Source organism: Zonotrichia leucophrys, chromosome 27, assembly GCF_028769735.1.
Source record: "Zonotrichia leucophrys gambelii isolate GWCS_2022_RI chromosome 27, RI_Zleu_2.0, whole genome shotgun sequence".
Taxonomy (NCBI): domain Eukaryota; kingdom Metazoa; phylum Chordata; class Aves; order Passeriformes; family Passerellidae; genus Zonotrichia; species Zonotrichia leucophrys.
The window spans coordinates 4496376-4519790 of NC_088196.1; the positions used below are offsets into that span (position 1 = coordinate 4496376).

Below are 23415 nucleotides of genomic sequence, written 5' to 3' on the forward strand. Positions count from 1 at the left end.
TAGACCAGGTTGCTCTTGATGTCCATCCTGGCTTTGGACATTTTCAGGGATGGGGCGGCCACAGCTGCTCTGGGCACCCTGTGCCAGGGCCTGCCCACCCTCACAGGAGACAATTTCTGCCCAATATTTGATTTAACCCAGCCCTCCTTCACCTGAAGGCCATTCTCCCCTTGTTCTGTCACACAAAAACCCTCTCTAGGGACTTAAATCACGTGAAGTGATATCTGATAAAAGCCTTGCTCGATCTGCGCCGGTTTGGGTTTAGGTTCCATGCTGGTCTTGTGCTCCCTGTGACTGGGCACTGAAGGATTTGTGGCTTGTCCGGTTATCTCGGCTGTTTGAGGGGCCTGGAAAGGCCCGGGGTGGCCTTGGGGCAGCCGCGTATCGAAGGACGAGAAGAGGCTTCAGTTCTTCTTTCGGTTTTTATGTTTATTAATTGTTTATCTAAAAGATTTTCTTTCAGCCGAACAGAGCTCTGCTCAGCAGCCAGCCATGGCACACTGTGCTGCCCTCCGGGGCAGTCACCTATCTTTATACCCATTGTTACGTGTACAATATTTATCATTTTTCCCCAATACCATTTATTCTTATTACTTGGTGCACTCTCAGTAATAACCAATCCAAAAATGCCACCATCACCAAAGAAGATGGAGGAAAAGAAGAAGAAAAAGGGAAGGACAGGACACACCCCAATTCCTCCATCTGATTTCTCTAAACCCCCCTGTACATAAATCCTAAACCCTGTGTCTCACCCTCTAATTAACCATCCCTTCACCATTCACCCCGGTGAAATCCTCCTGTCCTCATACAGGTGTCGTCTCCCGTGTAGGACCAAAGTCCAGCCACCAGACACTTCTGGAACATCCCAGGACTCCCGAGCCCCCCAAGGTGGTCTCGGTGGCTCAGCACCTCAGGACTGAGATCCGACAGTGGCTGAGCCTTTCTGAGCAGACAGCTTCTGCCAAAGGCTGAATGCTTGGGCCTTCAGGAGATTTGGGGCACAGTTTGTACAGGCCAGAAGGGGAATTGGAAACAGGAGCATCCTCTGACAAAGCAGAGAATGGGACAGAGCCCAGGGCTCTGTGTGGGACCTGGGGTCTCTGACATTCCTCCCATAAATGTTTCCCCTTAGTCCTGCAGGATGAGTTTCCTTTGGAGCTCTTTCCTTGCTTGGCTGAAGGAAACCTCCCTGCTCCCATGGAAAGGCTCTGCTGGTTGCTATCTCTTCATTTCTTTTCCCAGAGAAATGAGAAATTGAAAGCAGGGAGGTAATTGGCAGCCCTGAGAAATAAAATAGGGGTTTTAGATTAATTTATAGAATGTTTTAGTTTTACATGCAAAAGTATTAATCTAAGGCCATAGGAGAAGTTGCTGTTAGAGTTCTGGGAGCACCATGAATCCCAAGTAAAGCTGTCAATGACTTCTCTTGCAGGAGAACAAAACACCTGACTGATGCAGTTGAACACTTTACTTTGCAAATACAGGGTGGCCTCAATTTACTTTGATTCCTTTTTGTTTGTTGGTTGGGTGACAAATGAAGTGTGTCTCTATTGCCCTTCTACTTGCTGGTTCTCAAATGAGATTTCTAAAACAATAGATTGGTGAAGGCTGTAATGCAATATCGTCAGCACAAATAAAACACAGGCTGGGGATAAAATAGCTGCTGTCATCTTTTTCAGTAAGTGGCAAGATCTATTTCTTGTGGCTTTTCGTTGATGAACTTCGTGTTCTAAGTACGTGATGACAGAGCAAAGGGCCAAGTACTGAACCCTTGATTTAGTGCTGGATCCCTCTTGGGAATTATGTTTATTTAAGGGTTGAATTTGAAAAAAAACATGGTGGAGAGGTTGTAGGCTTTTAGCAGAGCTTGGTAGGATGAAGGGAAATATACTTGTTAAATCATGTATTATATGATGTGTGTCAAAGGGCAGTATATCTGCTTTTTTCCTCTTCCCATTTGAAAAGTGGTGAGAAGGAAGAGACAGGTGACCAAAATTAGCATTGATTAACGGCAATTTAAAAGCAGGAGCATTCGCTTTTTAAGTGTAAGGATGAAGAGTGGGGTCTGCCTGATGCTTACACAGTAATTTGCTGGAAAAGTTGTGGGTTTATTCCTGGGATGGGATTATTGTAGCTCTGTGTGTGAAGATGCCACTAAATTCTGCTGCATTTCTTTGTCTTCCAGGACTTGCAGTGAATGGAGGAGGACACTTCTAGCTAAAGATTTAACTTGCCTAAAGATATCAAGGTAAGAAAATTTTTTTCTGCCTACAATCCCATGTGTTCTTTGCAGGAGTAATTTAATTATTTAGAGTTGTAGTTGTCTTCTGTTGTTTCTTTGTTGATGTGTGATCTCCTGGAAATGTCCCAGGCCAGGCTGGATGGGCTTGGGGCAGCCTGGGATAACCGAAGGTGTCCCTGCCATGGCTGGGGTGGCACTGGGTGAACTTTAAAGTCCATTCCAGCTTTGGCCATTTTATGATTCCAGCTTGTAGGAAATGCCCTAAAATTTGTTTCAAGGCAGAGCTTGTGCCACAGTTTATTTCAAGCTTAGATACCTGTTTCCTTGCTTGTTGATGGAGGCAGTTACTAGTAATATTTAAAACCAAAGCAATAATTTTTACTATTTTTAATTTTTTAATTTTTAATTTTTTAATTTTTTAATTATTATTAATTTTTAATAATGTTATGAGCAACACAGAAGACACTAAAAGCACCACAGCTGAATTGATGAAAGTGAGGTGATGGCATTTCTAGCTTTTCTTTGGTTGTCATTCTTCTCCAAGGCTGGAGAATTATGACGTTGTATATGGAGAATGGAAGTGTCCTTTGGGAATTCAGCCTGTATCATTAATCTAGAATTAGAAACCAGGTTATGCAAAATGACAAGGCCTGGTTCGAAATTAAATTTCCTGAATTTCAAGGTCATCCCATTTTCATGTTGAGGTGAGAATTGACTTCTGGCTTTCTCCTAGTGAGCGATTGCATTTATTTTCTGCGTTAAATGTCAACACTTCAGTATTGCTGCAGAAATCTTTTTCCCAGGAAAGCAAATTCAAATGTTGACCAAAACCTTATGGTTACAGAGTCTATTAGTTGGTATTCTGCCAGCCACAGACTTTGAGTGAGCATAATCCCCCACAGACTCATCAAGAAATTTGTGTGGCCACGTTCACCTTCGGGCCGTTGTTGGGAATATTATTTTATTACACTCTCAGAATTGCTTTTTAACTGGAGCTTTAGCAGCTGCTTCTTTTGATAAAATAAAAGCAGGGATTGAGGCCAACCTCCTGCTTCCTTGGAAACATTACACTGACCTCCTGCACACGTTTTTCCAGTGGGAATGCTGTTAGGTGTTTCAGGGGTGTATTTTTATGTATTTCTGTCAAAGATAGTTGGAGAAGCAAAGACAGTGGGGTCGTATCAGGAGGACAGGAGGCAGCACAAGTGCAGGGGCTCCAGGATTATTATCTGTGCAGGATCTGTAGGAAAAATCCTGTCCAGAAATCTCCAAATATTTTGTTTAACAGTGGACTGGCAGATTGGCTTTCATGTCAGGCCCCCCATGTTCAGTCTTTTGTGGGGAAACATAACATCAAACAATTAATTTTGTTGTTCTAAACCTATTAGAGAACTCTGTTTAATAAACTCTTAATTGCTTAAAGACCTCTAATTGGTGGGGTTTAGTGCATTTAATACCTTTGGTGTTTTTGTATTTCCAAATAATGCTAGAAGTTCTTGGCAAGCTTGCTAGGTCACAACAGTGCTGTTTTCATTCCTAAAGTTCCTGGAAATATTTAATCTCTAAACTTAATCTCTCAATTCTGCTCCTGTGTGTTTAAATGTAGACCAAGCTTATAAATATATATTTCCTTGGACTTCAGTGTTGTTGTAGTCAGTTATTCCCACCTGTGTGGTGAGGCAGAGTTTAATGGATTTGATGGTCATGGAGTTCATGGAGCTCCTGCCACTTGTCAAGAAATTGGTTTTATTGGAAAAAACACAGAATTCTAATCTTAAGATATACATTTAATAGCTCCTCATGCTGACATGCACAAAATTTGCCAGCAATGTTTGTACGACTCACTGGACATCAAACACTCCTTTGAACAAGAGCTTAGCTCTGCTAATCAGCTTTATATAAAATAAAATTTTATTTTTAGTGGGGTGATCAGAGAGGAGGGGAATACAGGGATCTGGTTGTTCTACTGGTGGTATATAGGCATAAAAATTCGCTTTGATTTTGTAATTCTGTGTCTGACACACAATATCTCTATAAAAAGAAGCAGAAGTTACTTCTATGGGCTGTAATAATGTGTAGCCACCAAAAACACGAGGTGGTTTTTGCAGCCTGTCTACAAACTCTGTTTTAAGATTAAGAAAACACTGAAATAGGCCTTAGTCATCCCAAAGGATTTAATGAGATGTCTCTGACTTGCTCAAGCTTAGCATTTTGTGTAAGTTTGCAGCTTGCAGAGCTCAGTCTGCCTCTGCCCCCTCCACTTTGTGGTTTTTCCCTCATCATATTTGTACTACTGCCTCCTCATGCTCCGGAAAGTTATTACTGTTTGTGAATTTCACTGAAATTTGGATTTGTTAGAAGATCAGGCAACATGTGTCAGAGCGTCTGGACATAAACCAGGAGATTCTTGAGCTGTTTTTTCTAAAAATGCTGCATGGAGATGATATCATTTTTATTCATCTGCTGATCCTGTTTGGAGACTTGTGCTCATGCAGTGTCTTCAATTTGTTTGGTGAACTTACAAATGGCAAGATAAAGGACAGATCAAGTGCAGTAGCTCTTGGTGGCCCAAATTGTTGCCAGAGACACGCTGTGTTGGTGGAGGTGTGAGGGATCCCCATCACATTCCTGCAGCTTTTGCTTCTGCTGATCCTGGAGAAAGGCTTTAACCTGGGCTGTGAGCTGCATGAAGGAATTCACAGGTTAGGATGAAAAGTTCTCTGATCCAGCTCTTCCTAATACTGTAATTCTGTTTGCTGTTAATGCTTCTAATTCCACGAACTAACACAACCAACGGGATTTTTAATTTAGAGTGCTGCTTCTTAAATATTACTCCTGGCTTAGTGGTGTTGGCTGAACCGAGGAGGAGCTGTGACCGTGTTTGCTCAGAGCCACAGAGGGACACAGCTGTGCATGAAAATGAAATGAAAATTTGGTCACCTGCTCCTCTGTGTTGTGAGCACCTTAACTAATCATAATCAGGATGTAAGTCTAATGAGTGCTTGAATATATCAGTATTGTGTGTAAGCGACAATGAGGAACCATATCAGGAAAAGAAAAATCGCAGAATCCCTGAGTGTTTTGGCTTGAAGGGACCTTAAAGGGATAAAGACCACCTGGTTCCAACCCCTGGCATGGGCAGAGTCATCCTCCTGTGGTCCAGCAGCCCCCTGAGAGCGTGGATTAGTCCTTGGGATGTCTCTTGGCTGGTACCCCAGTGTTTTTATTCAGGACATCACTTCTCTCTCCACTCTGGGGTTTTCAGGAGCAAATTCCTGGAGGCTCTGTCTGTGCCCTATGCAGAGCCTTAGCTCAGCAGCACTGCCCCTCCTGGCCCTGGTAAATAGAAGGTAAATACAGGTTAATACACTTATTAGCAAACTGTATGTGCTTCTTAGACAGAATTTGGTTGAATTCCGTTGTAGCTCAGTGCTGGTGGCGCAGCTCTGCTCAGTTCTCTCTGCAATGCAAACCAGTATGGGGAATTGCCTAAACAATTGTCTGTGTACCCAAATAGAATTTTTTTTAATAGTCATGTAACAGTGGGATGCTCTGAAGGGACTCCTAATGGGAATGAGCCTGAGCACCAGCTCCCTGTGTTTTGGTGGCAGAAGGGTGTCAGGGGATGCTCAAGTGATTCATAAATGCAAAGGAAATATTGATTCCATGTTTAATACTCATCCATGAAGGGACACAGGCTCCCAAATCACTTTGTGGGGTTGGGAATGTGAGCTTTGGTCAGGAAAGGCTGCAGTTGCTGCCATCCCTGTTTGCTTGCTGGGGTTTGGGATGCAGAGCTGCTGCCCTGGAATGCTGCTGTCCCTCAGTGAGTGAGTACACCATATTAAAAGGACTTTCACTGGCTTTAAATACACATTAAAAGCTCTTTGAACTGAGCATTATTGTATTATTAGACTTGAAAGTATCAGACAAATGGGAAGAAATGCAAGATGGCATTTACTGAGCATCCTCCAAGAGGAGCCAAATATTGTTTCAAGAAAAAACCCCATTATTTTTACAATATGAACGTGTTATCTTGTAACTATGGAATATCATGTGTACAATAGAAAGAAAATTGTGGTTTATTGTATGTACTGATCAAAGACTCTTCACAATTCTTTTGGTCTGGTTTGAACTGCTTTTGTTGTAGGTGTTTTCATGCTTTACATGCTTTAATAAGAGGCTGTTCCCCAGCACAGGCTGTCAGTGTGCCTGGTGATCCCAGACACTCTTTTATCTTCAGCAATACTCAAACAACCTTTTTTTTCCCTCCTGAGATATATACAGCACGGAAAATATAGGGATAAAGTGGAGGCAATTTGCTAAATGCTGTGTCTTTCCCACTTCTGTGTGATGATCAATTATTTGGCAAAATTTGGTTATGGCTATTCCAGCAGCACTGGAATTGTGTTGTCCTGGAAATAAAGCCTAGGTAGCTGAAGGCAAACTGAGTGGTAGGCTTTGTGTGGATGTTGTTGTTAGGAATTTTATTGGCAGAAGAGTTTTTCATCATTTCACCTTGGTTTTAGCTCTTCTTTAACAGTGACACTGCATTGTGTAAAAATGTAGTGGTGCGTTTTAATTTTTCAATTTTAATTTTTCATCATTTCACCTTGGTTTTAGCTCTTCTTTAATACTGACACGCTACATTCTGTAAAAATGTAGTGGTGCGTTTTAATATTTTAATTTTTTAATTTTTTCATCATTTTACCTTGGTTTTAGCTCTTCTTTAACAGTGACACTGCATTCTGTAAAAATGTAGTTGTGCGTTTTAATATTTTAATTTTTTAATTTTTTCATCATTTTACCTTGGTTTTAGCTCTTTAACAGTGACACTGCATTCTGTAAAAATGTAGCTGTGTGTTTTAAGTTTTCAATTTTAATTTTTCCATTTTACCTTGGTTTTAGCTCTTCTTTAATACACGCTACATTCTGTAAAAATGTAGTGGTGCGTTTTAATATTTTAATTTTTTAATTTTAATTTTTCATCATTTCCCCTTGGTTTTAGCTCTTCTTTAATACACACTACATTCTGTAAAAATATAGTTGTGTGGTTTAATTTTTCAATTTTAATTTTTCATCATTTCACCTTGCTTTTAGCTCTTCTTTAATACTGACACGCTACATTCTGTAAAAATGTAGCGGTGCGTTTTAAGTTTTCAATTTTAATTTTTCATCATTTCACCTTGGTTTTAGCTCTTCTTTAATACACGCTACATTCTGTAAAAATGTAGCTGTGTGTTTTAAGTTTTCAATTTTAATTTTTCCATTTTACCTTGGTTTTAGCTCTTCTTTAACAGCGACACTGCATTGTGTAAAAATGTAGCGGTGCTTTTTAATTTTTCAATTTTAATGTTTCCATTTTAATTTTTCAATTTTAATTTTTCAATTTTAATTTTTTAATTTTAATTTTTTTCACCATTTCACCTTGGTTTTTAGCTCCTTTTTTCCTCTCCATAACTCTCCCAGCAGTCCGAATTTGAGCGCTGACTTTCCGTGTGTGTTGTTGTGCTCCCCGCAGGGTTTGCCCCGGAGGCGGCGGGACGGGATCGCCATGTTCCGGAACAGTCTCAAGATGCTTCTCACAGGAGGGAAGTCAAACCGCAAAAACAGGTCCAGCGGTGAGTGACCATCCCCTCCTCTGCATGTGGAACCTCAGAATCCCTTTCCTGTTTGTTTTGGTCTCAGCAGGATTTTCCTCCTTCTTAAAGAACCCAATATGCTCAGCTGAGCATCTTCCAGACTCCCAAACATTATACTTCAATTTCATTTAAATTAATTTAATATTAATATTTAATATTAATCCAAACATTCATACTTCAATATTAATATTGTGCTAATATTTAATAATATAGCACTTTTAATTTGAAGCGATATTTGTTTTTAAATGGATGTAAAACCATCATCTGGTTTATTGGGGTGATAAGATGCAGGGAAAACCAAGTAAGAGTTCTGCATAATCTTGTAGAACTTTGGTGCTTGTTTTTTATACTAATCTTGTAGTAAACAAGTACCAAAGTTCACGTTTCATTTACGGAAAGTAAAATTTTTTGTCTTCTGAAATGTCTGTGATAAGCAGGTTTCACTGCCACAAGTTAATTAAAGGCAAAACTTGTGAGAGCAGCAGCAATTTCTTTTAAGCTTTTATTTTTAAACAGGAGGGACAGAGAGAGGAATGGGAATCGTTGAAATTAAAGGAGGAATTGCCCAAATTTAGTCATCATTTATGTCAATTTTGTTTTTCCAACTATATTTGTTTTTAAATGGATGTAAAACCATCATCTGGTTTTATTGAGGGGATAAGTTGCAGGGAAAGCCATTCTGCATAATCTTGTAGTAAACAAGCACCAAAGTTCACGTTTCATTTATTCATTTTGTCCTCTGAAATGTCTGTGATGAGCAGGTTTCACTGCCACAAGTTAATTAAAGGCAAAACCTGTGAGAGCAGCAGCAATTTCTTTTAAGCTTTTATTTTTAAACAGGAGGGACAGAGAGAGGAATGGGAATAGTTGAAATTAAAGGAGGAATTGCCCAAATTTAGTCATCATTTAGGTCAATTTTGTTTTTCCACCATCTCAGGAAAGGAGTTTATCGTTAGTGTTGGTTCATGTGACTTGGCCTGTTTCATCCGTGACAGAGATTGAGGGAGATTGTAACTGTAAAGCAAAACATTACAAAATATTGATAGGCTTTAAAAACATTTCTTAGTTAACTTTTGTATTTTTTTTTCCAAAAATGGAGTGTTGGCAGGAGGAGAGCTTTTAATTAGATCTTTCATTTTGAATTTTAGAGCCATCTGGCAGCGCATGTTAAATATTTTGGGACACAGTGTTTATTTGTGCTCGTGCATCTGTGTAATGTGGATATTTATGTTATGGATGTTCTTATGGATGTTCCTTGAGAAACCAGAGGTGAGGATGAGGAGACACAGTGCTGGGAAAGGCAGTGGGAAAAGTTTTCCTTTGGTTTTCAGCAAGTTGTGTGTTTCTCACACTGCCAGGATTTGGCCATTGTTAATCCCATCTGTTAACATCTTCCTGGCCGTGTTGTATTTGGGGAAGGAGAGTTGTGGGCACTGGACATCAGTGGTTCCCTTTTTCCAGCTTCTGCTGATAATTGTGGGCTGTTGGTTGGTCCTGGGCAGCTCACCTGCACTGTGGTGTGGATCTCAAAGCAGGTAAAAATCTGTTTTGCAAAGGCACCATAAGAATTCCTGAGGTCTATGTGGGATCTCAGCACCTCAGGACTGAGGTGTCACCCAGAGCACCCTTGGGGGGCTCGGGAGTCCTGGAATGTTCCAGAAGTGTCTGGTGGCTGCACTTTGATCCTACACGGGAGACGACACCTGTATGAGGGTAGGAGGGTTTCACCGGGGTGAATGGTGAAGGGATGAGTTAGTTAGAGAGTGAAACACAGGGTTTAGGATTTCTGTACAGGGGGGTTTAGAGAAGTAAGATGGAGGAATTGGGGTGTGTCCTGTCCTTCTTCTTCTTCTTCTTCTCCTCCATCTTCTGTGGTGATGGTGGCACTTTTGGATTGGTCATTACTGAAAGTGCACCGGGCAATAAGGGTGAAAGGTATTGGGGAAAAATGATAAATATTGTACATGTAACCATGGGTATAAAGATAGGTGACTGTCCGGAGGGCAGCACAGTGTGCTCATGGCTGGCTGCTGAGCAGAGCTCTGTCGGGCTGAGAGAAAATCTTTTAGATAAACAATTAATAAACACTGAGACTGTGGGATCTCAGCACCTCAGCACTGAGGTGCCACCGAGACCACCCTTGGGGGGCTCGGGAGTCCTGGAATGTTCCAGAAGTGTCTGGTGGCTGGACTTTGACCCTACACGGGAGACGACACCTGTATGAGGACAGGAGGGTTTCACCGGGGTGAATGGTGAAGGGATTGGTTAATTAGAGAGTGAGACACAGGGTTTAGGATTTATGTACAGGGGGGTTTAGAGAAGTAAGATGGAGGAATTGGGGTGCATCCTGTCCTTCTTCTTCTTCTTCTCCTCCATCTTCTGTGTGATGGTGGCACTTTGGGATTGGTTATTACTGAAAGTGCACCGGACAGTAAGAATAAAAAGGATTGGGGGAAAATGATAAATATTGTACACGTAACCATGGGTATAAAGATAGGTGGCTTTACAGAGGGCGGCACAGTGTGCTCATGGCTGACTGCTGAGCAGAGCTCTGTCGGGCCGAAAGAAAATCTTTTAGATAAACAATTAATAAACATAAAGACCGAAAGAAGAACTGAAGCCACTTCTCGTCCTTTGATACGCGGCTGCCCCAAGGCCACCCCGGGCCTTTCCAGGCCCCTCAAACAGCCAAAAACCGGACCGGCTGTTCATGGCTTTATGGAGATTTCCTTCCCATAGGAACTCCTCAGGCTCTTTGTGGAGAGCCTGGTTCAAGCATGGCTTAAAGAAAGAGGCCATGAAGGGATTCAGCTAAGGGAAAAAAGCAGCCTTTCCCAGGCTTGATCCTGTAAATAATTAAGGTTCTCAGCCACCTTTTATATAAACAACAATATTCTCAGACCATTCTGTCCTTGGCTGCTACTGGGGACACACGGCCAGTCTGGGAATAGATATGAAGGTTTTGAGAGCCTTTAATATCATGGTGTGAACACTGATCTTGGTTTCAGTAAACTAACTTCAGGTATTGTAAACAAAAGGAGGAGCTGAAACTTTCTCTACAGCCTGTCAGGAGCTCAGATTTTGCAATGTGCATGAAGTGAATTAACACTGTTACAAAAAGTGCCTGATTGATTAATAAATCGGAGTCAGATGCGAAAGCAACAAAGGCGGTCGCTCCCTCACTTCAACATCTCTTGCAGCAGCAGTGGTTGGTGTGAGGGAGTTTTCCATGAAAAGACAGGTTGGTGGAAGAGCTGTGAGCAGATGGCTCCATCCTCTTGTGATTTGTGTCACGTTTGCTCTTTGAAAGTACCAAGTCCTTTGATGATGCCTTTAGAGAACTGTACATAGACAAATCACCTTAACCTGTGATTCCTGTACAAAGCCCTCTCTTTGTCAGATGTGCTGCTAACAGGCCCTGGTATTCCTTTTGGCTTATCTCCCAGAAGCAATATTAAGGATTTTGTATATGCCAAGCTCTGCAAATACGTGTTTCTTATTTTGTGAATGAAAAATGTCAGTTCTGAGGTGCTGAGATTCGGCACTCTGCTTTTGGGCAAAGCTGAAGGGGAGATGGGTTTTCTCATTCACGTATTGAAAAATAATATGACAGAATTGGATTGATGAGGTTCTCTCTAATGCCTAGTGACTGGAGTGTATGTTAAATTTACTGCAATTCTGCCCTCGAAATAAGTTGCTTTATTGAGAAGTTCTGTTTGGCATTCTTCAGGGCGAGAGAGGGAATGGGAAAATGAGATGATCAGGTTTGTTTATATTGTTTGTGACTAAGTGGCAAACATCCTTGCACTGCATAATAATTTTTCAGATAGTTGGTAATCTTGTAAACTCTTCCATGACATTAGATGAATTCATTGCTGCCTAGATCTTTTTTTAGATAAATATATTTAAGTCAGTATTTTTTTTTGCAACACAGTAAGGAAAACAATCAGTAAATCTTCACTGTACAGTTTCTGTGTTGCATGCAGTACTGTAAGCCTGAAAATTGCTGTATTTATTTGCTTTGCAGTTCTGGAAAATTACAAATTTGGTACTTTTGGTACTCAGTGCTTTCCTTCTGGCCCCTCCACAGTGTTGTCTTCACTGGTGGGTTTTTTCTTGGCAGTTTCTATAGGGACATAGGTGGGACACTGCAGGTTTTGGATTTTTTTTTCATTCAAGAGCTCTAAAAAGATTATGTGTTTATTGAAATTTTAAAATTTTGTTTATCATTAACATGATTTAGAATGCTAATTAGAAGCTGGAAATTAAACTTTCCTGGTGGTTTTGGTGCTCTGATTTGCCCCGTCAGAGCTCCACCCATCTCTGAGAACTGTGAATAAAATCCTAAACTCCGCATTAGGAAAATCATCTTTTGGAGGTTTCAGGTGTGCCGTGTGCTGAGTCTGAGTCTCGTGGGTTGGTGTCTCTGTGAAATTGTGCTGTGTCTTCATTCCCTGCTCTCCAGTCCCTTTGCATTCCAGTGTGGGAATAAACCTTGGAAGCAGGGTTAAGGGTGTTGTGTTCATTTTTTGGGGAATCCAAAGGATTCTGGCCTTTGAAACCCCTGTGCTTTGCTGTGTCTTCCATTTGCAGCAGCACTTGACAAACAGGAGCAGTGGAGTCAGGCTGATGATTCCTAGATGTGATGTGGTTTTGATAATTCTTGGTGATTAAAGGAACGCTGGTAATGACAGCAGTGGCCTTCTTAATTTTCCTCCTTTAGAAACTGCTAAGCAACTTCTCTGAGAGCTGTGATTAACATTTATTTTACCTCAGCCAGGGTGGGTTTTCCCCTCGATGGTGTTATGATTCAGTAACACACGAAATATTTATAAAAAGAAGAATACAATTACATGCATCTGAATAGACGGTTACATACGGTAGTGCTAATTAAAATAAATTAATTTCTGCTGCAGCATCAGCCTGTGTAATCTCCTGTGATTGATTCTGGGTGTCCTTTCAGTGCTGGAGTTTCACAGTGGACACACAGTGCTCAGTGCACGTGTGTGTACACATATTTAATGTCTTGTCTTAAGAAAAATTCTCCCATGACTCAAGAGTGCTCTGGATGGTTTACAGCAATGCCTAGAGGACACAATATGCCTGCAACAATATTTTGATTAGGTTGTTTTATTTTTTTTTCTGATATAAATGGATATTCCACAAAGCTGCCAGATGCTGAAATCTGCTCTCAGTATAGTTGCAGATTACCTTTGTTTTCCCAGTGTAAATTAACTTAGAGACACTCAGACATACAAGCTTTCTCATTTGTTTTGTATCCAGAGCTATATGATGCAAGATGTGTTTGATTTAAAGTATAAAAGGACTGTGTTTTTCTCCTGTGTTATTCCTTCTGGATTAAGACCCAGCAGGATTTTTGTGGCCAAAGTCCTGTTGTCAAGGCCAGCAGGTGTATTAATCTGCAGAAAGGCAAACCTGCTGCTTGTAAGAGATGTTTGTGTCTTCTTCCCCCCTAATTCAGTTTTTCTGGGGCAGTTCTGTTCTCTGAATCCAGAGACCATGAGGTTCTCTGTTGTTTTCATTTGTTTTTGTGAAGCACCTGTCTCGTTTATCTGCAGTTTTCTTGCTTGTGTTAATCACTCCTTGGTCTGGGTGTGTATTGAAGCAGTGCACATCAAATCAATCCCCTTGTGTTCATTCCAATATCCTGTCAGGGAAATAAATCCATGTAAGGGATTCATCATTCCACCTGTTACAGTTATCCATGTTCTTTTCCAAGCTGATGGACCATTTCCCTCTTACATTATCACATTAAATTAATGCTGCTGTAAGAGTTTGGGTTCCCTTTAGAACCTGGTGAAATTCAGCTGCATAGATGCACATTTTGTTTGGGTTTTTTATTTCCCTTCACTTTGTGAGGAGTAAGCCCAGAAATTCTGTTTATTTCTGACAGAGGCCAAGATAAATGTAACATTAAACAAAAGAAAAAACAAACAAAAAAACCCAACAAAAGAACAATGAAACAAAGCAAAGAAACATCAAGAAAATAACAATAACAACAAAACTAAACTGAAAAACAAACAACCCCACCCACACACAGAAAAAACAAGAAATAAGGCAAGGCAAGTACTCTAAAATCTGAGGCGTGTAATCCTTAGCCCAAAGGGTCTGCTCTTCTCTTCTGAGTTAGTTAGGAATTACATCTTGCTTGTTCTTGACTACAAAATGCACAATTTTTATCTGGAGCTTCCCAGCCAGGAGCCTGCCTGTCATTCAGAATATTTTTGGCGCAGGGTTTTAAAAAACCTCTTCTTCTTTCCTGGTCTGCAGAAGACCCAATTCCTTCTCATTTCCAATGTATTTATAGGGCTTTTTTGGAACCTGCCACTTTATATTTTAATTCTGGGACTGCGAGGGCCCCTGTCAAATGCTCTTCTCCTTGGATTCCTGCCTTTTGGAGATAAAAGGCATTTTTGTGAAGGTCTCATTTCTGCCTGGCCAGATCTCATCTGTCTGATCTCTTGTGGAAGTCTGAGGATAACTTTTACCCCAGAAGAGTCTGAGGGTCACAATTGCTTTTTCAATTTCATTTCTGAAAGGAATTGCTGAGTGATGACATCCAATTGGTGGGTCCTATAAATATCAGGTAACTTAATTTAATAAAGTGTTAAAAGTGAGGTGTTAAAACACCCATCATATATTATGGTCCTAAATCTGACTGTATCCACATGTTCAAGGTATTCCACCCAAATAATAATAATTCAGGTCCTGTTCTTGCACAAAGATGGCTGGTTTTTCATAAATCCATTTCTAAACAAGGCTTGAGTATGTTGACAAATCCTCTGACCACAGTAAAGTTTGTCCTTGAGTTTGTTTAAGCATGAACTGACCTTTGCTGAAAGTTTGTTTTGCATTTATGTAATTCAGAATTTTCCTTCTGAAGCAGGCAACGTATCAGGAAGATGTTTATGTACACAGGCATGCTGTTTCTAGTATTCTGATTTATTTGATCAGAATATGTCTTGTTCATGTACCAAACTCTTTTCCCAGACAAATACAAGATGTTTGGACAAAGAAATTTCTGCTTCTCTCCTGCACTGCTATCCTAGGGGGGATTTTAGCAGTCTGTATTAGAATAATATGGCCTTTCCTGCAGGAGGGACCCCAAAACACAGGACTCACATTTTGGGTACATGTGGGATTTTGTGGCTTTACTCCCATTTACTGACACGTTTGTGATGAAATATTGAAGCCAGTAGAGGGAGCAGGAGTTTTCCATCAAATCCCGCTGAAATTCCTGTGCTGATGTGCAAAGGGGGTGAAGTTCCATCTTTTCTCATCAAATGACCTTGTCTCCTCTTATTCAGCATAAAAAAGATATTCTCATATACAGTTCAAAGAGAATATACACACTGCCTTCAAAAGGAAATATAAATTTGAGGGATTTGTTCAGCCAAACTGTTGGGAAAGTGAAATGTCCTTTCCAGAATGCCTGAGGAAACCTTTAGGATTTGTATATCTGCAATAGTTTAAAAATCCAATCAAATATTTTAAGAAAATAAAGTGTATTTCAATGAATTCAACATTTTCATCTGGAAAATCAGTAAGAAATCACTGAGATGTCATAACTTGGGGTTTCCTGCTAGAAGAGGCCTGGCCCCAGGAACAAACTTGGATTCCTTCCCTCAAAGCAGGATTTAAACAAAATCTGTAATCTGATCTATTAAAATGGGTTTTTGGATTTTATACAAGCAGCCTAAAAGTAATGTTTCTCATAATTCTAGAAACTTAGTAAGTATTAAATGTTTCTAAATAAACAAATTGTTTTAGAAATATTCAACACCTGCGTGTTGATTTTGCCATTTTACCTCAGTGTGTTGAATATATAAAATGTTTTCTTGTCCAAGATGTGAGAGTTTTCCATATCACTTTTTTCCCCCAGTTCCTAAAGATAAATATTATTTATATTCAGTGTTGCTTGTCCCTGGGAAGTGTTAGTGCAGATTCTTGCAGGTGTTTATTATATTGACAGATGTGGAATCTGTATTGATTTATTTTAGGATTATATTAATATGACTAATGTTTTTATTTTTTGAGGGATTTTTATGATCAGCACTGCTATGTGAAGCTTTTCCAAGATGCACGTTCCACTTGGGTCACATAAAGCATTTCTGGGCTGCAGGAAGTACCTGTGCCAGGTGTGAGGGATGACTCTGCAATTCCACCATTAAATTCTCTTTTTGGAATTGCAGTTGCCCCTTTTCCTTTGTTTCCTTAAGGAAGAGTAAATGTCCATAACTTACTAATACTTTTAATGGAAAAATCATCTTTTCTTTGGGAGAGGATTGACTTTTAAGCTGCACCTTTTCAGGAGTTTCTCCTCTTCAGCCTCTTCTATTGCCTGCACAAACTTCTCCTCTCAGCAAGTCTGAGGACTATTTTTTTTTAGTATCAGATATATTTTTAGATAACTCATGGATAATTTTTGCTAGAGCTTCCATCTATAACTGACCTATTTGAACGAATATTGTGGAAATTTTTGCTGCAAGATCTTTCTGAAGTGGGAGGATTTATGTTTCCTTTTATGTAATTTTCTTTTTGAGGATGAGATCAGTATAGAAGCCGACCCATATTCTCTTAGTCCCCTCAAAAATCCCCTCAAAATGGAAGCAAGCTATGGACATTTGATTAGAAGGTTTATAGAGTTTTCAGGGCTCGGCTGAACATACTTTTTGTCATGTAAATAGGTTTGAAAATCTTCTTTGGGTGAGTTCAGAATGATTATCAGCCATCACTTCTCCTCTGAGACTCTGTTACTGATTTGCTGGTAGACAAAATAATCTGTTGAACTGGATCTTTGGATCATTCTTGGAGTAGGAAATAAAGATCATGGATTATCTCATTATTCCAACATACAGATTTAAAAAGAGGCTTTTATTTTATATTTGGGGGTGTTTTTTGTTATGATTTCAAGTGACACAATTTAATTATATACTAAATATTGTCTGCTTTTGACTTATACATCCTTACGGCGGTTTTGAAATTAATGAATGAAATACACTGTATAATCTCCAAATATTATTAGCCACACAGTTTTTTTACTCCATATATTTTTGTCATGAAGTCATCTTCCCACATCAAAAAAAAAGAAAAAGGAGGGGTTGTTGGGTTTGATTTAGGTGTCTCTGGATAAAAGAGTTACTTGATGTTCATGGAAAGAAGGATGCTGCTTTTTCTGTAGGAAATAGGTGAGATGAATTGTACCCCAGATTGGAAGTAACTGCTTTTTTTTTCCAATGACAAATAACAGCTTCTGAGATGATGAAGGTGCAGATCTGTGTCACTGATACCTGAATTTACTTAGGATTGATTCTGCTCCAGAATAACTCAGATGTTGGCATATATGATTTCTTCGTGCTGGAGAAAAACCTCATTTGTATTTTTGTCTGAAATTCCTGGGCAGGAATGCTGGCAATATCTCTTGTAGGATTAGGACTTAAGTTAATAAATATAATATGACAGGGGTGTTTTCTTGCTGTGTTTTTTGTACAAGCTGCCAACACAGTAGGACCTTAATTTCAGTTCAGGCTTCCAAATACTGCAGCAATAAAAATAAACACAAATGTACTTGCAGAGGCAAAGAATTTTTTTTTATTGGTCTGTGTCTCCTCTAAGAAGTCTTTTGGCCTCTGACCACTGAGTTGGTTTTATTGTTGGTTTTTTGTCGTTGTTTTTTCTGTGGATTTTCATGACTAATGAGCAACATGAGGAGTTAATGCAGGATATCCCAGAAGATGACAATAGACCTTTACAGCTTGAAGTCCATTTATCATTGAATTGCAGAGTGATTTGGGTTGGGAAGGGACCTTAAAGCCCTTTCTGCTTCTAAAAAGAGGAAGTTTGTGCCATAAGAATGTAGCTGGAGCATGCAGGAGCAGGTGGAGAAAAAAAAGTGCCAACTTTTGGGAGGTGCTGAGGCGTTTTAGCATCACATTTGCTGGGTGATGCTTCCCTGGATCTGTGTTAGAGTTCCCTCGAAAAAGCAAAATCTGTAATTCTTTGAGGAAAGCCCAAATGACTTTCCTCAAAGAAGAGTTTGGATGATAAGTGGATGGACTTAAGTGTGTTTATGAATTGCCAAAGCCTGTTAAGCCACGTTGCTATTTTATAGCAACAACAATAATAATCATAATAGAATTAATAGAATTAATAGAATAGAATTAATAGAATATAGAATAGAATTTATAATAGAATTAATCATAGCATAATAAGAATTTGTAATGGGGGTGCATATTGTTTTCTGAGGCTGAAAAATACAAAGTAAATTATCAGGAAGGACTTTTGATAAAAATAATCGCTTCCAGTGCCACACTGGGCTCCCTCTTCCCTCCTGCTCCGGCTGGGAATCACTTTGCCCGTTCCCAGGCACATCTGACCGTGGGAGAGCAGCAGGCAGATCGTGTGGCACGTGTCACTGCTTAGCAGGCAGGAATCCATCGGGAATGCTGAGAGCAGGATTTGCAGCTCCCTCTCCATCGCTGCGCCGCGTTCCGGGCTCGGATCAGCCCCGGCTCCTGCAGCAGCACTGCCGGCAGCTCCAGCATCCTCCCGCTGCTCTCCAGCCCCTGGAGCTGTCTGATTGATTCATTTCAAGGTTTTTTCTGCCCCCGTGTCTTTGTTTTGGGAGCACAATGGCAGCCGGGAGCCGCATCTCCGGGCGCCGTGCGGGGATGCTTCTGCAGGGATGCTGGGCTGGGCTGCAATCGGATCCGTCCCTCGCGGCTTGACTGCCTTTGTGTGAGTGTTCCACCTTTTCCAGATACAATATGGATTTAAACTATTGATTTATCGGCTCTTAACAGCGCAGTGTGCTCTGCTGGTTGCTGTGAGAGCAGCAGCACGTCCAATGCAGTCGGTTCCTGCCGCAGATTCCCCAGCATGCGTGCAGCAGCCTCACCCACCCTTGGATCCTTCTGCCTTAAAAATTGCTTTGTCAGATCTTGAGAGACGTTTAGTCACAGTGTGGGTTTTAAAGGCCTTTTAATTAAATAGGAAACCAGAAATATTGGGCTGCTAGCGCTTGATTTTGTACGGAACTTGTTATGTTTGCCTTTAACGAGAATGGCTGGCAGGAGGTGCTAACAGAGCTGATGCCAGAGGTGCTGTGGGATTTACTGACATCAGATGTGCTGGTGCAGATGCTGGTGCAGATCTGGCTCCTGTTTGCAGCCCCCTCACACTAATTGTGGTGCTTTGTGCAGGGGATTTGTTTAGGAGTGCTGAAACCTTGAGGTTTTCTTTGCCTGTCAAAGCAGTGAGTTCAAAGAATCCAGTTGTGTGTGTCGGGGAGGATTTGTTGTGTCGTTGGTTTTAGTGGAGAGCTGGTGGAGTGGGGATGGGGAGGAGAAGGGGAAGCAGGAGGGTTTCTCATGCCTGGCTGTAGCAGGAGAGGCTGCTGTGCTGATCCTGTGACTCATCATGGTCTCTGAGATCCCTTCACCTCCTTGTAACTGAGAGAAAGAGTTAATAGCCATGACTGTTTACTCTGTTCTGGACCCAGAATCAGGCACTCAGAAGCCTTGTCGGGTTTCTGACCTGTGTCCAGCATCCCAGGTGGACAGATGCTGGACACTGAGGAGACAGCAGCTTTCAAAAACTAAAATACTCTGTAAGAGTTAATGAATTTTCTTATCACGGAGATTTTTTAAAGATCACAAAAGTTTTTCTCCCTTTCATAGTGAGGTGCAAGAGAATATGAATTACTGAGTCAATATTTACAATATTATTCACTTCCCTCATGGCGTTTGATTGTTTTCTCTTGCTTGACAACTTCTGTAAAGCTCCTTAAACAGGTTCATCTCAGTCTGTGCTGGTCTTTATTTTGAATTAACATGGATAGCTGTGTTCTCTAGCAATGATTTCACAACTGATTTACTTCTGGTGACCTATTTTAGCTGTTGCATTGAGGGATTTGTCAATAACTTTGGTGTTTCACCACCCTGGCAATCATTGCAGCAACTGAGTCAATCGAACTTCAGGAGTGATACTGTCCATAGATGTTGTTTGTATTGTAGGTCATGTCTGTAAACAATAGCTATTGCTGAAGCAAATAGTAACAACTACCTAAAATCATGCATAAATGAAATATCTGGGAGTGTTGCTGCGATGACAGAGGTGGATGTAAATACAAGCACTTGGAAGTTCAAAGAATGTGAGAATTAATATTCCCTTAGAAACAGTAATCTCCCCTTTTCTGCATGTCCAGTGAGATAACTTCATAATTAAGTGTGGTATTGTTCCCTGCTAACCTTGCTGGGAGCAGATTATGCTCAACGTTTTTATTTGTAGTGAAGAGAAAAAGAATTAAATAGTTCAGTTATTCAGCTCTTAACTGTGGCTCTTCCTTCCCATCCTTGGTTTCCACCAAGCTCCACCTTTGCTGCATCCAGATCAAATGCAGCAGCTGTTGTGTGCTGACTGAAGATTTAATATCTGCTGAGTCATCTGATTTATTTTTTCCTTTCCCACCCGCTAAATGCATTTTGGAGGTTAATTTACCGTGGGCTTTCTTTCCCCTTAAACGTGCTGTGTAACTTGCAGGGAGATCCATCCCAGTCTCTTGATTCCTGTTCCTCTTCTCCAGCCCAGTGGCTTTGGCAGCCTGTTGTCACCATTTTGTGTCCCACCATTGAGTGCTGGAGCATTTTGGGGAGTGGGACCCCAGATCTGCTGCCCCCAGCCCCTCCCTTGGCCGTGGCTTGTTCTCAAGGCAGGGTTTGGTACACCTGGGTAACTGTACAGCAGAGATGTCTTTCCATGTGATCAAGGAGATTGAATTATAAAATAAATCAGAGATCTCAAGGTTGGGTTGGAAGGGACTTCAAAGCTCACCCAGTCCCCTCAACAAGCCCCATGGAGCTCGGTGTCAAAGGAATGATGAAACTTTCAGGGAGGGAGTTTGTCTTTTGTTGATGGCTGTGTGTCTTTGGATTAATACAGGGCTTTACTCCTGATTTTAATACTGGGACTTCCTTGTCTTTTGAAATGTTTAGTCCTTAGAGTTATTTTGCATTTGGATTTATGTTCGTAGCTCAAAAGGGTTTTTTGTTTTCTCTGTGACTTAGAGGTTGTCATCCCTAATGGTTGCTGGTCATTGCCAGGGGCCATTGGGGATGATGATGATGATGATGATGATGTTGCAGTTGTATTTGCAGTGTGACATCCTTCTGGCAGCCACAGCGCAGAAGGGAGCTGGATAATTGTCACGGTCTGTGGCCTCCCTGGGGTTTGTTGGCTTGTTGGGGTGGGTGCAGCTCATTCCAAATCAGGATTCTGGGCTGCTGTAGCCAGACGACCTTCACGTGCAGCTGCTGTGTCAGCAGGGGAAGATGCAAAGGTGACAGAAATGGATCTGTTCAAGGTGCCTGAGCATTGCTTCAGGAAAACTGAGGGCTGGGAGCGTTTCACCAAGGGAAGAGGGAGCAGAAAACCTCTCCTGGCCTGGGGTGTGGTTCCTCTCTTTTTGGGGGTGGAGGTAGAACTAAAATTAAAAACTAAAATTTTTAATCCCCATTTTAGTTCTGCTCTTGTGCTGCAATTTACACCTTCCATCAAGCCAGATATAGCTCAAATGCAGCGGGAGTTGATAAATTATGGCACAACAGGCCTCTTCACCAAATAACTTATGTAGAGAGATTTCTATCCAGAGATACAAATATATCAAAATGCAGTTGCTTTTAGTGACATCAAAACACATCAATGCTAAGCTGGCTATTGAGTTTTTAAACAGCTATTTAAGAATTCAGGTATTTCAAAACTGTTTTAAAGATTTTAAAAGCTTCCCCTTCCTCTGCCATAAGGAAAGAGCTGCTGAAATACAGCCTGAATTTGAAATCCCTGGGTTTGCTTTTCCCCACTCTGTGGAGTTGGGCTTCTTTTTGCTCTCAGCTGCCAGAGACTCCATGTACTCAAGCATCTGTATTGATGGGTGTATCTATTGTTTCTAATCTGGTCAGTTGATCAATGAAGAGCAGCCTGTAATTAATTGTATAATATTGTACACAATGTCCCACTCTGCATTTACACAGATGGATTTGGGATTTGTTAACTGTAGCTGCTTTCCTAAACAGTTTCAAGAGGATGCAATAAGAGGTTTTATTCTTCCCAGCTTTTCTGGGTTTTAGCGGACAAATAATTTTAAAGGGACACAGTTTCAAATTTCATATTTCAGATATTTTTAAAAATTTTTTTTTTTGATCTCTTAATTCCGGTGCTTAATATTTTTATATTTTGATATAAAGTGAAGGAGCTCTTTGAAGATGCACAGTTTGGTTTTTATCTTACTCAAATGTGTGTGGCATCAATAGGAGCAAGTAAAACCTTCCTTCTATCCCCAAGGACCTCATGGATTTCATTGCAGAGAGCTGGGGCAGAGGTGGAAGGAGCAGCAGAGCCAAGCAGCAGTTTGCCCAGTTTCAGCCTGCCACAGGCACCTTTTGTCCTGCTGTTCCTCTGAGATAGGTGATGGGACTCAAGGAAAAGTTGCATCTGCCTGACCTGTCCACTGTGATGTTCTACTTGTGCTGTTTTGGTTCTCGTGCAGATGGAGGGAACGAGGAGCCACCAGACCGAAGACAGGCAAGTGTAGACTCCCGTCAGAGCCGAGCTGGGCAAGGTAAAACCTGAGCGTTGTTCTGCCTCGGGGCCTCGTCTCCTTTGTTCACCTTTGGTATTTCCCACTTGTCGTGTTTCTCGTCGAGCTGTGTGACCTGGCAGGCTTTGCACCCGTGGTTATTGTCCACACGGCTCTGAGATTGTCTGGTTTGTCAATCTTGGAGTGGCTGATGGAGTTTAACCAAACTCAGTATGGTGTCTCCATACTGCAGCCACAGGCGCGGAGCGTTCTGCTGTTGGAGCTGGAATTCTGCAGCACACACCAGCCCAAACCAGCACTGAGTTTCCAAGTTTCTACTTATTTTCCTCCTGGTATCAAAGAGCTTCAGGCAGGTTCACCATAAGCAGGCAGGTTCACCATAAGCAGGCAGGTTCACCATAACCAGGTTATCCTTCCCCAAGCCCTGGGATGCAGTGGAGAACATCCTGTGTGTACCTGTCTGGGGGCTGAACAGCCCCACCTGACACCTTTTGCTTTGTTTCATCCCACAGGAAAAGGAGAAAAGGTCCAAGGAAGGAAGTACTAAAACCAGGGTTTATATTCTTTAAATAACAATCCAACAGGCTTTTGTTGAGTGTCCATCACTCAGAGCAGGTTTGGTGGTTGGTTAACACCACACAGAGTGCTGTAATGGGGATTTCTGTCCCTGACAGCAGCTGGTCTTAGATGTGTGCTGGGTTACGTGTCCTTTGAACCAGCTTTACTAAGTTGTAAGCATTTTCTCATTTGTGAAGGTTGTGAAAATGTGGTATTCTCACACAGCTTTGAGACTGAGCAGCATTTTTTGTGAGTAAGGGCTCTGGTTCTATGCTCATTGACTTACTCTGTCTTTGGGATTGCAGCAATAATTTTCCTTTCATTTAGGCTCAAGCCTGTTGTTGTCATGGTGTCCTAAT

The 23415-nt window shown here is 41.1% G+C and overlaps 1 protein-coding gene across 11 annotated transcripts in view; it reads left to right on the forward strand.

The window, feature by feature from the left end:
* TANC2 (tetratricopeptide repeat, ankyrin repeat and coiled-coil containing 2) overlaps positions 1-23415 on the forward strand; it is a 148889-nt gene that overhangs the window by 20428 nt on the left and 105046 nt on the right. For 5 of the 11 annotated variants that reach the window (XM_064733703.1, XM_064733709.1, XM_064733706.1 and 2 more), the window contains exons 2-4: positions 2186-2248; positions 7764-7863; positions 22448-22519. In XM_064733703.1, the coding sequence (XP_064589773.1) occupies positions 7797-7863; positions 22448-22519 (139 nt within the window). In that variant the 5' untranslated portion in view covers positions 2186-2248; positions 7764-7796. Of the gene's footprint in view, positions 1-2185; positions 2249-7763; positions 7864-18536; positions 18643-22447; positions 22520-23415 lie in introns of those variants that run through there. The other 6 variants (XM_064733708.1, XM_064733711.1, XM_064733707.1 and 3 more) reach the window with 4 other exon arrangements.